The sequence below is a fragment of the Oncorhynchus tshawytscha genome, linkage group LG16 (assembly GCF_018296145.1).
Source record: "Oncorhynchus tshawytscha isolate Ot180627B linkage group LG16, Otsh_v2.0, whole genome shotgun sequence".
NCBI lineage: Eukaryota > Metazoa > Chordata > Actinopteri > Salmoniformes > Salmonidae > Oncorhynchus > Oncorhynchus tshawytscha.
In genome coordinates this window covers 71,746,637-71,762,732 of record NC_056444.1, presented here as the reverse complement: position 1 = coordinate 71,762,732, position 16,096 = coordinate 71,746,637, and the positions used below count along the sequence as shown (strand labels likewise).

General features: G+C 42.2%; 1 protein-coding gene across 2 annotated transcripts in view; it reads left to right on the top strand.

The window, feature by feature from the left end:
- LOC112216279 (von Willebrand factor A domain-containing protein 5B1-like) overlaps positions 1–16,096 on the top strand; it is a 54,760-nt gene that overhangs the window by 24,781 nt on the left and 13,883 nt on the right. Inside the window, exons 12-19 of one of the 2 annotated variants that reach the window (XM_024376149.2) lie at positions 5,201–5,408; positions 7,975–8,177; positions 12,473–12,740; positions 13,004–13,312; positions 13,544–13,681; positions 13,910–14,026; positions 15,395–15,463; positions 15,797–15,872. In XM_024376149.2, coding sequence (XP_024231917.1) covers positions 5,201–5,408; positions 7,975–8,177; positions 12,473–12,740; positions 13,004–13,312; positions 13,544–13,681; positions 13,910–14,026; positions 15,395–15,463; positions 15,797–15,872 — 1,388 coding nt within the window. Of the gene's footprint in view, positions 1–5,200; positions 5,409–7,974; positions 8,178–12,472; positions 12,741–13,003; positions 13,313–13,543; positions 13,682–13,909; positions 14,027–15,394; positions 15,467–15,796; positions 15,873–16,096 lie in introns of both variants that reach the window. The other variant, XM_024376148.2, reaches the window with a different exon arrangement.

The following is a 16,096-nucleotide window of genomic DNA, read 5'->3' as shown; positions in this document are numbered from 1 at the left end:
TGATGGGGATTTCATGATATAATTTATTTATTTATTGTTGAAAAACAAACAGATTGCTTATTTTTTGTTGAATTTGATCAAACCAAACTTATTAGAATGATTCACTGTCCTAGTTTTATGTTGAGAATGTTGCTGGCATGCATGCAATGCAGGTTCTGAAGTTGTGACTACAATCTGTAAGATGGTTCCAATATGTACACTAAACGAAAATAGAAATGCAACATGTAAAATGTTTCATGACCTGAAATATACGATCCCAGAAATGTGCACTAAAAGCTTATTTCTCTCATATTTTGTGCACACATTTGTTTACATCCCTGTTAATGAGCATTTCTCCTTTGCCAAGATAATCCATCCATCTTACAGGTGTGGCATATCAAGAAGCTGATTAAACAGCATGGTCATTACAGAGGTGCACCTTGTGCTTGGGACAATAAAATACAACTCTAAAATGTGCAATTTGTCACACAACACAATGCCAAAGATGTCTCAAGTTTTTAGGGAACATGCAATTGGCATGCTGACTGCAGGAATGTCCACCAGAGCTGTTGCCAGATAATTGAGTGCTCATTTCTCTTCCATAAGCTGCCTCCAACATCGTTTTAGAGAATTTGGCAGTACGCCCAACCGTCCTCACAACCGCCTCACAACCGCAGACCACGTGCAACCATGCCAGCCCAGGACCTCCACATCCGTCTTCTTCACCTGCGGGAGTCCAGCGACCCTGGCAGCTGATGAAACTGGGTTTGCTCAACCACAAAATGTTTGCAAAAATGGTCAGAAACCGTCTCAGGGAAGCTCATCTGCGTGCTCGTCGTCCTCACCAGAGTCTTGACCTGACTGCAGTACCGTAACCGACTTCAGTGGGCAAATGCTCGCCTTCGATGGCCGCTTGCACCCTGGAGAAGTGTACTTTTCACGGATTAATCCCTGTTTCAACAATACGGGTCAGATGGCAGATAGCGAGCGTGTATGGTGTTGTGTGGGTGAGTGGTTAGCTGATGTCACCGCCCCATGGTGGCGGTGGGGTTATGGTATGGGCAGACATAAGCTACGGACAACAAACACAAATACACACAGATACTGTGACGAGATCCTGAGACCCATTGTCGTGCCATTCATCTTCCGCCATCACCTCATATTTCAGCATGACAATGTATGGCCCCATGTCAAAAGGATCTGTACACAATTCCTGGAAGTGTCCCAGTTCTTCCATGGCCTGCATACTCACCAGACATGTCACCCATTGAGCATGTTTGGGATGCTCTGAATTGACGTGTACGACAGCGCGTTCCAGTTCCTGCCAATATCCAGCAACTTCACACGGCCATATTGAAGAGGAGTGGGACAACATTCTACAAGCCACAATCAATAGCCTCATCAACTCTGTGTGAAGGAGATGTGTCGCACTGCATGAGGAAAATTGTGGTCATACCAGATACTGACTGGTTTCCTGATCCCACGCCCCTAGCCTTTTTAAAACTTATATGTGACCAACAGATGTGTATCTGTATTCTCAGTCATGTGAAATCCATAGATTAGGGCCTAATGAATTCATTTCAACATGACCTGTAACTCTGTAAAATCTTTGGAATTTTTGCGTTTATATTTTTGTTCAGTGTATATAAAACGTTATATTTAGCAGTAGTATAAAGGTGGGTGGACATTTCTCTTTATATTGGATCTTTGTCCAGCTGCTGTGAGAGGTTTGTATGTGCATAACACCCTCCAATTATGGTGGTGCCTGTTGCTCAACCACAAAATGTGTATTTAGACAGCCTATTTAAAACAAGTCGTTGTTTTGTTTAGAATTTGATTTGAATTTTTCACTCTCTTTTTAGGCCTTATTAATAATACATTTAATCTTGCCTATAATGTATTTTATCTTGCTTATTGACAACATTTGGCATGTCCATGCCCAGCCATAATGCAATTTACAGTAGACCCAACCCCTATATTTATTTTTTATTTAACTATTTAACTAACTAAAGTAACTCCCCATCCCAGGTCCGGGAGTGTAATCATCGACTGACATGAATTAGCATAACGCAACGGACATAAATATTCCTAGAAAATATTCCTATTCATGAAAATCACAAGTGAAATATATTGAGACACAGCTTAGCCTTTTGTTAATCATATTTTCAAAATATGCTTTACAGCCAAAGTTAGACAAGCATTTGTGTAAGTTTATCGATAGTCTAGCAAAGCATTTTGTCCAGCTAGCAGCAGGTAACTTGGTCACGGAAATCAGAAAAGCAATCAAATTAAATGGTTTACCTTTGATGAGCTTCGGATGTTTTCACTCACGAGACTCCCAGTTAGATAGCCAATGTTAATTTTTTCCAAAAATATTATTTTTGTAGGCGAAATAGCTCTGTTTGTTCTTCACGTTTGGCTGAGAAATCCACCGGAAATTGCAGTCAGGAAAACGCCGAAAAATATTCAAAATTATCTCCATAATATCGTCAGAAACATGGCAAACGTTGTTTCTAATCAATCCTCAAGGAGTTTTTCAAATATCTATTCGATAATATATCCACCGGGACAATTGGTTTTTCAGTAGGACCGATTGGAATAATGGCTACCTCTGTATTTTACGTGAGAATCACTCTGAGAGCCATCAGGTTACCACTTGCGCAATGTAGCCGCTTACGGGTATTCTTCAACATAAATGTGTAAAACTACGTTACAATTACGTTACCTTGGAGAATACGGAGAAAAAGTAATCTGGTTGATAGTCCATTCACTGCTCAATAGGGACGCATTGGAATGCAGAGCTTTCAAAAGATGAGTCACTTCCGGATTGGATTTTTCTCAGGCTTACGCCTGCAATATCAGTTCTGTTATACTCACAGACAATATTTTTACAGTTTTGGAAACTTTAGAGTGTTTTCTATCCTAAGCTGTCAATTATATGCATATTCTAGCATCTTGTCCTGACAAAATATTCCGTTTACTACTGGAACGTTATTTTTCCAAAAATGAAAATACTGCCCCCTAGTCACAAAAGGGTAGAACAAATTCTTATTTACAATGACGGCCTACCAGGGAACAGTGGGTTAATGGCCTTGTTCAGTGGCAGATTTTTTACATTGTCAGCTTAGCAATGAGGAGATAGGTCTACAGTTTGATTTTTTGTTTCTGTATGGTTTTTAACAAACTATAACGGACTAAAATTGGAATTGGAGTCCAAGGCAATACATAAAAGACGGTAAATACACAACTTTGAGCAACCACATATTTAGTCATGAAGCAAGTTTTGATTGGCCAGCGAGCAGCCAAGCCTCGACACACCCACAACTTGTTTATTCATCAAAACCAAGCCCTTTCGCACCAACTACACCGTTAAATGTGGTTGTGAAAATAGCAAAAATATTTCTGCCACACCCCAGAACCTAAAGTGCTGCCGCCAGCGCTTAGATTGACCGTTGCGTTAGGTTTGTTAAAATAGAGCCCAACATGTTGAATGATTAATTAATTAATTAATTAATGAAGGATGTCAATCATTTTTATATATACAGTTGGAGTCGGAAGTTTATATACACCTTAGCCAAAAACATTTAAACTCAGTTTTTCACAATTCCTGACATTTAATCCTCGTAAAAATTCCCTGTCTTAGGTCAGTTAGGATCACCACTTTATTTTAAGAATGTGAAATGCCATAATAATAGCAGAGATAATTATTTATTTCAGCTTTTATTTCTTTCATCTCATTCCCAGTGGGTCAGAAGTTTACATACACTCAATTCTTTTTTGGTAGTGTTACCTTTAAATTGTTTAACTTGGGTCAAAAGTTTCAGGTAGCCTTCCACAAACCTCCCACAATAAGTTGGGTGAATTTTGGCCCATTACTCCTGACAGAGCTGGTGTAACTGAGTCAGGTTTGTAGGCCTCCTTGCTCACACACACTTTTTCAGTTCTGCCCACAAATCTTCTATAGGAATGAGGTCAGGGCTTTGTAATGGCCACTGCAATACCTTGACTTTGTTGTCCTTAAGCCATTTTGCCACAACTTTGGAAGTATGCTTGGGGTCATTGTCCATTTGGAAGACCCATTTCTGACTAAGCTTTAACTTCCAGACTGATGTCTTGAGATGTTGCATCAATATATCCACATAATTTTCATACCTCATGATGCCATATATTTTGTGAAGTGCACCAGTCCCTTCTGCAGCAAAGCACCCCGCAACATGATGCTGCCACCCCCGTGCTTCACGGTTGGGATGGTATTCTTCGGCTTGCAAGCCTACCCCTTTTTCCTCCAAACATAACCATGGTAATTATGGCCAAACAGTTCTATTTTTGTTTAATCAGACCAGATGACATTTCTCCAAAAAGTATGATCTTTGTCCCCATGTGCAGTTGCAAACTGTAGTCTGGCTTTTTTATGGCGGTTTTGGAGAAGTGGCTTCTTCCTTGCTGAGTGGCCTTTCAGGTTATGTCGATATAAGGACAAATTTTACTGTGGATATAAATACTTTTGTACCTGTTTCCTCCAGCATCATCACAAGGTCCTTTGCTGTTGTTCTGGGATGATTTGCACTTTTCGCACCAAAGTACGTTCATCTCTAGGAGACAGAACATGTCTCCTTCCTGAGCGGTATGACGGCTGCGTGGTCCCATGGTGAACCAAACTTGTGGAGGTTTACAATTATTTTTCTGAGGTCTTGGCTGATTTTCTTTTGATTTTCCATTGATGTCAAGTTTAAGGTAGGCCTTGAAATACATCCACAGGTACACCTCCAATTGACTAAAATGATGTCAATTAGCCTATCAGTAGCTTGTAAAGCCATGACATCATATTCTAGAATTTTCCAAGCTGTTTATAGGCACAGTCAACTTAGTGTATGTAAACGTCTGAACCACTGGAATTGTGATACTATGAATTGTACGTGAAATAATCTGTCTGTAAACAATTGTTGGAAAAATTACTTGTGTCATGCACAAAGTAGATGTCCTAACCGACTTGCCAAAACTATAGTTTGTTAACAAGAAATTTGAAGAGTGGTTGAAAAATTAGTTTTAATGACCCCAACCTAAGTGTATGTATACTTCCGACAACTGTATATCCTCTTTGAAAATATGTTGAAAAACAATATCTTGAAATTAATGTCTCTATCAGCAACTGTCAATTACTGTCTCTCAAGTGGTGTAGATATACAGGACTCACACATTTCCCATTCAACTCTTCCACCAGGATAAGAGGAAGCACTACAGTATGATGCGTTCCAATGACTCAGTCAGCTCCGTGTTCTACCACTCCCAAGAGGAGGACCCAGGGACGACTACAGGCTTCTCTGACTGTCAGGGAACCCACAGGGACATACACTCCAGCCCTCTGTTTGACTCCTACCAAGACTCCATGTCAGAGAGCAGCCCTGGCCCCACAAAGCATAACGACATGGGTAAGAATCCAGAGGTTTGATCATCTCTGCATTTCCACTGGTTTAAATGTCATCCAATGCACACAGTAACGATCACTCAGTCAGACATCAAATCAAATCTAATTTTATTGGTCACATACACATGGTTAGCAGATATTAATGCGAGTGTATAGAAATGCTTGTGCTTCTAGTTCTGACAGTGAAGTAATATCTAACAAGTAATCTAACAAATTCACAATGACTACCTTATACACACAAATGTAAAGGAATGAATAAGAATATGTACATATAAATATATGGATGAGCGATGGCCGTGCGGCATAGGCAGATGCAGTCGATGGTATAGAATACAGTATATACATATGAGATGAGTAATGTAGGATATTTATACATTATCAAAGTGGTGTTATTTAAAGTGAATAGTGATATCTTTATTAAATGCATGTATTAAATTCATTAAAGTGGCAAGAAATTTGAGTCTGTATGTTCGCAGCAGCCACTCTATCTTAGTGATGGCTGTTTAACAGTCTGAAGGCCTTGACATAGAAGCTGTTTTTCAGTCTCTCGGTCCCAGCTTTGATGCACCTGTACTGACCTCACCTTCTGGATGATAGCGGGCTGAATATGCAGTGGCTCAGGTGGTTGTTGTCCTTGATGATATTTTTGGCCTTCCTGTGACATCAGGTGCTGTAGTTGTCCTGGAGGGCAGGTAGTTTGCCCCCAGTGATGCGCTGTGCAGACCGCACTACCCTCTGGAGAGCCTTGCAGTTGTGGGCAGAGCTGTTGCTGAAACGGGCGGTGATACAGGATGCTCTCGATTGTGCATCTGTAAAATTTTGGTAGTACAGGAGAGGGCTGAGAATGCACCCTAGTGGGGCCCCAGTGTTGAGGATCAGCTCGGTAGAGATGTTGTTTCCTACCCTCACCACCTGGTGGAGGCCCGTCAGAAACCACCTGGTGGAGGCCCGTCCAGGACCCAGTTGCACAGGGCGGGGTCGAAACCCAGGGTCTCGAGCTTAATGACGAGTTTGGAGGGTACTATTGTGTTAAATTCTGAGCTGTAGTCAATGAACAGCATTCTTACATAGGGATTCCTCTTGTCCAGATGGGATAGGGCAGTGTGCAGTGTGATGGCGATTGTGTCATCTGTGGACCTTTTGGGGCGTAAGCAAATTGTAGTGGGTCTAGGGTATCAGGTAGGGTGGAGGTGATATGATCCTTGACTAGTCTCTCAAAGCACTTCATGATGACAGAAGTGAGTGCTACGGTGTCAATAGTCATTTAGTTCAGTTACCTTAGCTTTCTTGGGAACAGGAACAATGGTGGCCATCTTAAATCATGTGGGCACAGCAGACTGGGAAAGGGATTGATTGAATATGTTCGTAAACACACCAGCCAGCTGGTCTGCGCATGCTCTGAGGACACAGCTAGGGATGCCGTCTTGGCCGGCAGCCTTGCGAGGGTTAACACGTTTAAATGTTTTACTCACGTTGGCCACGGTGAAGGAGAGCCCACAGGCTTTGGAGTGGGCCGTGTCAGTGGCACTGTATTATCCTCAAAGCGAACAAAGAATTTGTTTAATTTGTCTGGGAGCAAGACATTTATATTTTATTTTTGTAATCCATGATTGGCTGTAGACCCTGCCACATACGTCTCGTGTTTGAGCCATTGAATTGCGACTCTAATTTGTCTCTATACTGACGCTTTGCCTGTTTGATTGCCTTGCGGAGGGAATAGCTATACTGTTTGTATTTGGTAATGTTTCCAGTCGCCATGCCATGATTAAAAGCGGTGGTTTGCGCTTTCAGTATTGCGCAAATGCTGCCATCAATCCACGGTTTCTGGTTAGGGAAGATTTGAATAGTCACAGTGGGTAAAACATCACCGATGCACTTGTAAATTAACTCGCTCACCAAGTTAGTGTATATACATCAATGTTGTTGTCTGAGGCTACCTGGATCATATCCCAGTCCACACGTGATCGAAGCAATCTTGAAGCGTGGAATCCAATTGGTCAGACCAGCGTTGGATAGACCTGAGCGAAACCTGGCGTTTCCTGTTTTAGTTTCTGTCTATAGGCTGGGAGCAACAAAATGGAGTCATGGTCAGATTTGCCAAAGGGAGGGCAGGGGAGGGCTTTGTATGCGTCGCGGAAGTTAGAGTAGCAATGGTCGAGAATGCTACCAGCCCGTGTCGCGCATTCGATATGCTGATAGAATTTAGGAAGCCTTGTTCTTAGATTATCTTTGTTAAAATTCCCAGCTACAATAAATGCAACCTCAGGATGTATGGTTTACAGTTTACATAGTCCAGAGTCCAGTGAAGTTCTTTCAGGGCCGTTGAGGTATCTGCTATACACGGCTGTGACTATAATCGAAGAGAATTCTCTTGGAAGATAATGTGGTCGGCATTTGATTGTAAGGAATTCTAGGTCAGGTGAACAAAACAGTCATGTTGTTATGATCACACCATGAGTCGTTAATCATAAGGCATACACCCCTGCCATTTTTCTTTCCTGAGAGACATGATCACTCAGTCATATTCATTTGTGCGCAAAACTGATTGTAATCATTTCACAAACCCATAGGAATGGACAGTAAAACATCACCTAGAAGACGTGGGTATAGCACCAACCAGATAGTGGACTACAACACCAACATGAAGAAGACCTACACTCCCAGTGACCCCAGCTCTGTAGAGGGGAAGCACCCGCTGAGGAGAGCTAAGGTCCAGGAGCTGAATGGACAGACTAGCCCCGACTATGGAGCACAGTGGAAGACTGAATGCCAGGTGAGTGCAGAGTCTGTAATCTTGTTGCACTGGCAACAGATCTGGCTCTCGACTCTGGAGACTGGGGTTCGATCCCTGTGTCCACTGTTCCTACTGTGTCTCTCTCTTCTTCGTCAATCTCCCACTCTACTTTTAATTTGAAGAACAATGACTATGAGGGGAATTTTTCTAGAAAATAAAAACATGTATAGGATACGTTAGAAACAAGACTTAATTTGATCCACGGTTCAATCTTCAAATGGAATCCTTTAAGGACAGTTCAATTTATTATTAATTCTTAACCACACAAAAGCCATTTGAGAACATTACAGAATACGTAAGACATTGGAGCAAAAATAATATGCTTTCATAGGGAAAGTAAGAACGAGGTTGTTTTTTATAGGTTGATATTTCTGCATCAGGTGTTTTGGTTGTGCATGTACACGGATATTAAAATCTCAACTCTCTTTCGCTATGCCTGGCAGCAAAACAACCCAAGCAGTCAATGTTGATATTACAGTGGCATTGGAGAAGTACAAAAGGGCTGGGAGAAAGCTATCTGACCTTGGGATGAGTTGGAGTGTAATCAAGAGTACAAAAGAAGAAGGTGCCCTCATCACTAATGAGGGCCACAATAATTTCACGATTGACAATATACGGTCGGAAAGTTGCCCGAAGAATATTGGCATAATCAAGACAAGGCTCACCTGTCTCTCAATGGTACCTGTCCTTGTACAAATTATTTACTTGTCACGACTTCCTGCGAAGTCGGCTCCTCTCCTTGTTTGGGCTGCATTCGGCGGTCGACGTCACCGGCTTTCTAGCCATCGCCGCTCCATTTTTCATGTATCCATTTGTTTTGTCTTGTTCCCTGTTTTCATTCCCCAATCAATCTGCATGTATTTATTCCTCTGTTCCCCATCATGTCTTTGTCTAAGATTGTTTGTGTGTATTGTTGACGCGCCAGACTGGCTTGTTTTTTCCATGTTATTTTTCACTATGATGTTTATTATAATTCATAATTCATAACATAATTCTTGTGACTGTTTTGCACTTTTGCCTAAATAAAGTGTGCGCCTGTTCACAAATCTCTACTCTCCTGCACCTGACTTCGCTACCAGTACGCACACATCTGACATTACTTGGGAATTGACATTGATCTGCAAACTGTGATAGTTACCAGTGATTTGGTACTGAGTGCTGAGATTATTGATCTGCTTATTAAAACAAACAGGTTTTATGGTACCAGTTAAAAGTTTGGACACAGCTACTCCTTCAAGGGATTTTCTTTATTTTTACTATTTTCTAAATTGTAGAATAATAGTGAAGACAACAAAACTATGAAATAACACATATGTAATCATGTACAGTAGTAACCAAAAAAGTGATAAACAAATCAAATATATTTTATATTTGAGATTCTTCAAAGTAGCCACCATTTACCTTGATGACAGCTTTGCACACTCTTGGCATTCTCTCAACCAGTTTCATGAGGAATGCTTTTCCAACAGTCTTGAAGGAGTTCCCACATACGCTGAACACTTGTTGGCTGCTTTTCCTTCACTTTGCGGGCCAACTCATCCCAAACTATCTAAATTGGGTTGAGGTTGGGTGATTGTGGAGGCCAGGCCATCTGATGCAACGCTCCATCACTCTCCATCCTGGAGGTGTGTTTTGGGTCATTGTCCTGTTGAAAAACAAATGATAGTACCACTAAGCTCAAACCAGATGGTGATGGCGTATCGCTGTAGAATGCTGTGGTAGCCATCCTGGTTAAGTGTGCCTTGAATTCTAAATAAATCACTGACTATGTTACCAGCAAAGCATCCCTACACCATCACATCAAAATCGAACATTTGGACTCATCAGACCAAAGGACAGATTTCCACTGGTCTAATGTCCATTGCTCATGTTTCTTGGCCCAAGCAAGTCTCTTCTTATTGGTGTCCATAAGTAGTGGATTCTTTTCAGCAATTTGACCATAAAGTCCGGATTCACGCAGTCTCCTCTGAATAGCTGATGTTGAGATGTGTCTTACTTGAACTATGGGAAGCATTTATTTGGGCTGCAATTTCTGAGTCTGGTAACTCTATTGAACGTATCCTCTGCAGCAGAGGTAACTCTGGTTCTTCCTTTCCTGTGCCGGTTCTCATGAGAGCTGGTTTCATCAAAGCGCATGATAATATTTGCGACTGCACTTGAAGAAACTCTCAAAGTTCTTGACATTTTCCTGATTGACTGATCTTCATGTCTTAAAGTAATGATGGACTGTAATTTCTCTTTGTTCATTTGAGCTGTTCTTGCCATAATATGGACTTGGCCTTTTACCAAATAGGGCTATCTTCTGTATACCACCCCTACCTGGTCACAACTTGTCAGGCTTTCGACTCTGTCAATCACCACATCCTCATCGGCAGACTCGACAGCCTTGGTTTCTCAAATGATTGCCTCGCCTGGTTCACCAACTACTTCTCTGATAGAGTTCAGTGTGTCAAATCGGAGGGTCTGCTGTCCGGACCTCTGGCAGTCTCTATGGGGGTGCCACAGGGTTCAATTCTTGGACCGACTCTCTTCTCTGTATACATCAATGAGGTCGCTCTTGCTGCTGGTGAGTCTCTGATCCACCTCTACGCAGACGACACCATTCTGTATACTTCCGGCCCTTCTTTGGACACTGTGTTAACAACTCTCCAGGCAAGCTTCAATGCCATACAACTCTCCTTCCGTGGCCTCCAATTGCTCTTAAATACAAATAAAACTAAATGCATGATCTTCAACCGATCGCTACCTGCACCTACCCGCCTGTCCAACATCACTACTCTGGACGGCTCTGACTTAGAATACGTGGACAACTACAAATACTTAGGTGTCTGGTTAGACTGTAAACTCTCCTTCCAGACCCATATCAAACATCTCCAATCCAAAGTTAAATCTAGAATTGGCTTCCTATTTCGCAACAAAGCATCCTTCACTCATGCTGCCAAACATACCCTTGTAAAACTGACCATCCTACCAATCCTCGACTTTGGCGATGTCATTTACAAAATAGCCTCCAATACCCTACTCAACAAATTGGATGCAGTCTATCACAGTGCAATCCGTTTTGTCACCAAAGCCCCATATACTACCCACCATTGCGACCTGTACGCTCTCGTTGGCTGGCCCTCGCTTCATACTCGTCGCCACACCCACTGGCTCCATGTCATCTACAAGACCCTGCTAGGTAAAGTCCCCCTTATCTCAGCTCGCTGGTCACCATAGCATCTCCCACCTGTAGCACACGCTCCAGCAGGTATATCTCTCTAGTCACCCCCAAAACCAATTCTTTCTTTGGCCGCCTCTCCTTCCAGTTCTCTGCTGCCAATGACTGGAACAAACTACAAAAATCTCTGAAACTGGAAACACTTATCTCCCTCACTAGCTTTAAGCACCAACTGTCAGAGCAGCTCACAGATTACTACACCTGTACATAGCCCACCTATAATTTAGCCCAAACAACTACCTCTTTCCCAACTGTATTTAATTAATTAATTTATTTTGCTCCTTTGCACCCCATTATTTTTATTTCTACTTTGCACATTCTTCCATTGCAAAACTACCATTCCAGTGTTTTACTTGCTATATTGTATTTACTTTGCCACCATGGCCTTTTTTGCCTTTACCTCCCTTCTCACCTCATTTGCTCACATTGTATATAGACTTGTTTATACTGTATTATTGACTGTATGTTTGTTTTACTCCATGTGTATCTCTGTGTCGGTGTATCTGTCGAACTGCTTTGCTTTATCTTGGCCAGGTCGCAATTGTAAATGAGAACTTGTTCTCAACTTGCCTACCTGGTTAAATAAAGGTCAAATACAATAAAAATAAATAAAAACAACTCAACTGATTGGCTCAAACACATTAAGAAGGAAATAACTTCCACAAATTAACTTTTAACAGGGCACAATTGAAATGCATTCCACGTGACTAACTCATGAAGCTGGTTGAGAGAATGCCAAGAGTGTGCAATGCTGTCAAGGCAAAGGGTGGCTCCTTTGAAGAATCTCAATTATAAAATATATTTAGAATTGTTTAACACTTTTTTGGTTACTACATGATTCCATGTGTTATTTTATAGTTTTGATATCTTCACTATTATTCTACAATGAAGAAAATAGTAAAAAATAAAGAAAACCCTTGAATGAGTAGGTGTGTCCAAACTTTGACTGGTACATTTGATACAAATTGACATCGACTCATTTAAATTGTAGTGCAAGTAATATCATAACAGATATTCAGAATGTATCTGGCGTTTTATGTCTAACCCCTGACAGCCACAGCTGGTGAGCTTGTGTGCCACATCTGCCACGGCCATCAGGGGGTGCCCTACCAATGGGGCTCCTCACAGGTCCTCCCCCCAGCAGGAGGGGGCTCCCCAGGAGGCCGCCCCAGAGCAGGCCCACTCCCCCGGCTCCAAGCTGCAGGCCAGAGCCACCAGGAGCTGGGCTTATACAGAGCACACCTTAGGAGGAGCCAGGAACACCGTTGGGGAGGACGGCTCGTCCTCCACTGACCCCTCTGTCAGCAGCTTCGGAGACGCAGGTAGGTCCACAACCACAGCCCTCCTACTCACCCTAAAGTTCATGGTAGACACATACAGTCCCTCAAACATTAATATTCTCTTCAAGTAAAGTAGTTTTAATTATGGATAGTTTTAATGATGGGTATTAATGATGGGTAATTATCTGATAAGCACAGTAAATTAAATTCAGCCCGTCACTGCATTTGACTAGTAGTGACCTAATATATTCAACAACTAATATCCAGACAAACAGCCTAACTACTCCTTATTGTTGTGTTACCAGACTGCTACCCTAATCAGCTGTGTGAGATCGAAACCCCCCAGGAGCCTCCAGCCACCCCAGACCTGATCTCAGCCCCTCAGGACAGGGACTTGGGGAAGGGGTTCTGTAAGGTTGTGGTGTCTGGCCTGCTCTGTGGGAAGCCAGTCAAGTGGGAGGTGACCTTTGACATAGAGCCCTACCTGAAGGGCAGAGAGCGAGAAGAGAAGGTTCACGAAGAACTCTGGAATGAAACGTTCCATCACCTGGCTGGACGTTCCATCATTCAGGACTTTGAGCACATGGTAGATCAGGAGTGTGAGATTGAGCATGGTATGTAAGACATGGGTAATATCTCAATGTTCAGATGATATCTTTTGTAGTTGATTGGTGTCTTTATCATCTTGTTTTGGTAATAGTTTGCTGTATCAAATAGTGACAACTTTGTGCTAATGATGAGGATTTCAGGTGAGAAATCGGATTGCGGATTTCTCCAAATATTTATTTTATGGAATTTATGTTAATCATGAGATGATGAAGTGACAACAACATGTGATTTCTCAGGTTCTGGCAGAAGATACCGTTTATATGCCATCCACACCAGCAAGGCCTGTAACATTCTCAGCAAATACACTGCCTTTGTGCCCGTTGATCTGGACACTAATGAATATCTACAGACCTATATCGACTACGTCAACCCAGGTGAGACACTCCTGTTCATGGTATGCATACATGCACATTGTATGGCACTGAGTTTTTATATATTCTTTGACCCATTGTCATGACACTTCTTCTGACCTTTATTAAAGACAACGTAACTTTGTCCTTTAATAGCACAAAAGGGTAGAGTTCTAAGACCATAATAGCACTGTTGGTTAGGAAATCAATGATGTCTGTGTTGAAAGCTGCTGTTGGGTGTTTCGGGTAAAGGTCGGAAAAAGGTCTCTCACTCTGGGAACAGGAAGAACCGGGGTTACTCCATCGGACTGGGACGCTCCCAGTCTGGCTGCATGTCAGAGGAGGCTGAGGTCGGACACCTGCCCACCAGTAAGATCTTCACCATACTACATACTAATCAACATTTGTATGTGAGAGGAAGAATGTTTGAAAATGTGTGACAACTCAAATCAAATTTCATTAGTCGTATGCGCCAAATACAACAGGAGAAGACCTTACGAGCCCCTAACCAACAATGTAGTTTAAAAAAATAGGGATAAGAATAAGAAATAAAAGTAACAAGTAATTAAAGAGCAGCAGTAAAATAACAATAGCGAGACTATATACAGGAGGGTACCGGTACAGAGTCAATGTGCAGGACACCGGTTAGTTGAGGTAATATTACACATGTAGGTAGAGTTATTGAAGTGACTATACATAGATGACAACAACAGAGAGTAGCAGCGGTGTAAAGGAGGGGGGGAGCAATGCAAATAGTCTGGGTAGCCATTTGATTAGGTGTTCAGGAGTCTTATGGCTTGGGGGTAGATGCAGTTATTGATGAAGTCAATGACTGAGGTGGTGTACTCCTCAATGCCATTGGAGGAATCCCGGAACATATTCCAGTCTGTGATAGCAAAACAGTCCTGTAGCTTAGCATCTGCTTCATCTGACCACTTTTTTATTGATCTAGTCACTAGATCAATTTTTGCTTGTGAGCAGGAATCAGGAGGATAGAATTATGGTCAGATTTGCCTAATGGAGGACGATGGAGAGCTTTGTATGTGTCTCTGTGTGTAGAGTAAAGGTTGTCCAGAGTTGTTTTCCTCTGGTTGCACATTTGACATGCTGATAGAAATTCTGTAAATGGATTTAAGTTTCCCTGCATTAATGTCCCCGGCTACTAGGAGCACCGCCTCTGGGTGAGCGTTTTCTTGTTTGCTTATGGTGGAATACAGCTCATTCAATGCTGTCTTAGTGCCAACCTCTGACTGTGGTGGTATGTAAACAGCTACAAAAAATACAGATTAAAACTCTCTAGGTAGATCGTGTGGTTTACAGTTTATCATGAGATACTCTACCTCAGGCAAGCAATAGCTCGAGACTTCCTTAGATATCGTGCACTAGCTGTAAAGGAAAAAAAAGGATTCTGCCAGTCCGTGGCAAGTAATCGCAATCCTGATGTCCAGAAGTTATTTTCAGTCATAAGAGACGGTAGCGGCAACATTATGTACAAAATAAGTTACAAAAAACACAAAAAAACACAATCGGTTGGGGACGGGTAAAACGTCTGCCTTTTTCTCCGTCGCCATTTTAACAAGTGATAGTTTGAAGAGGTCATCTGCCTGCCAAACAGACAGATATGACAGGTTTTAATATCCAGATGCTTTTAATGTTTTACACATATAGTATACTGTTCATGTTGTCCAGAGTGATACTTTTCAAATGGCATTGACCTATCTTTTTGGTGGGTTTTAGGTTTGGAAGATGGGGGCTCTTCATGTAGCACCCCCTCATCCTCTACCTGGGAAAGATGCAGCTTTACAGGTGGTGAGTTTTTATCTGTCCTGTTTTGCTTTCAAGGTTAAATGACTGGCTTCCAAATCGAGCAACTGAGAAAAGCGCATTTGTTTTCTTATGGTCTACATTGATAAGATGTCATCAACACACACACATACACTCAGCTGCTAGATTGTGTGTGTCCTCTGTTGTGGCTGCCAGGCCTCTATAGGTGTATTTTATCTGTGATCTCTGTGGCGGTGTTGTGTGGAGTGGAGTCTTGAGCTCAGGGGAGAGAGAAAATAGCTAAATGGAAAACTAGCGTGACCCGTCTCTCTCTCTCTCTCTCTCTCTCTCTCTCTCTCTCTCTCTCTGTCTCAGCCTCTCTCTCAGCCTCTCAGAGGAGCCCGTCGGTGACCTCAGACCAGAAGTCGGTGGAGAGCCTCTTCTCAGCCAAGTGGGTGATGGAGAGGGCCAGGCTGGAGACTGTCAGGGACAATAACATACTAACTGTACCGCTAGTGCTGTTTCATGGCCAACTGATAATTCACTGAGTTACATTGTTTTGTGTAATCGACATGCATAATACACTTTTGCAGTTATAATGATTGTTTGCATGATGCGATGCTACTTAGCAGAGGTGGGACCAAGTCATTGTTTTACAAGTCCTAAGTAAGTCTC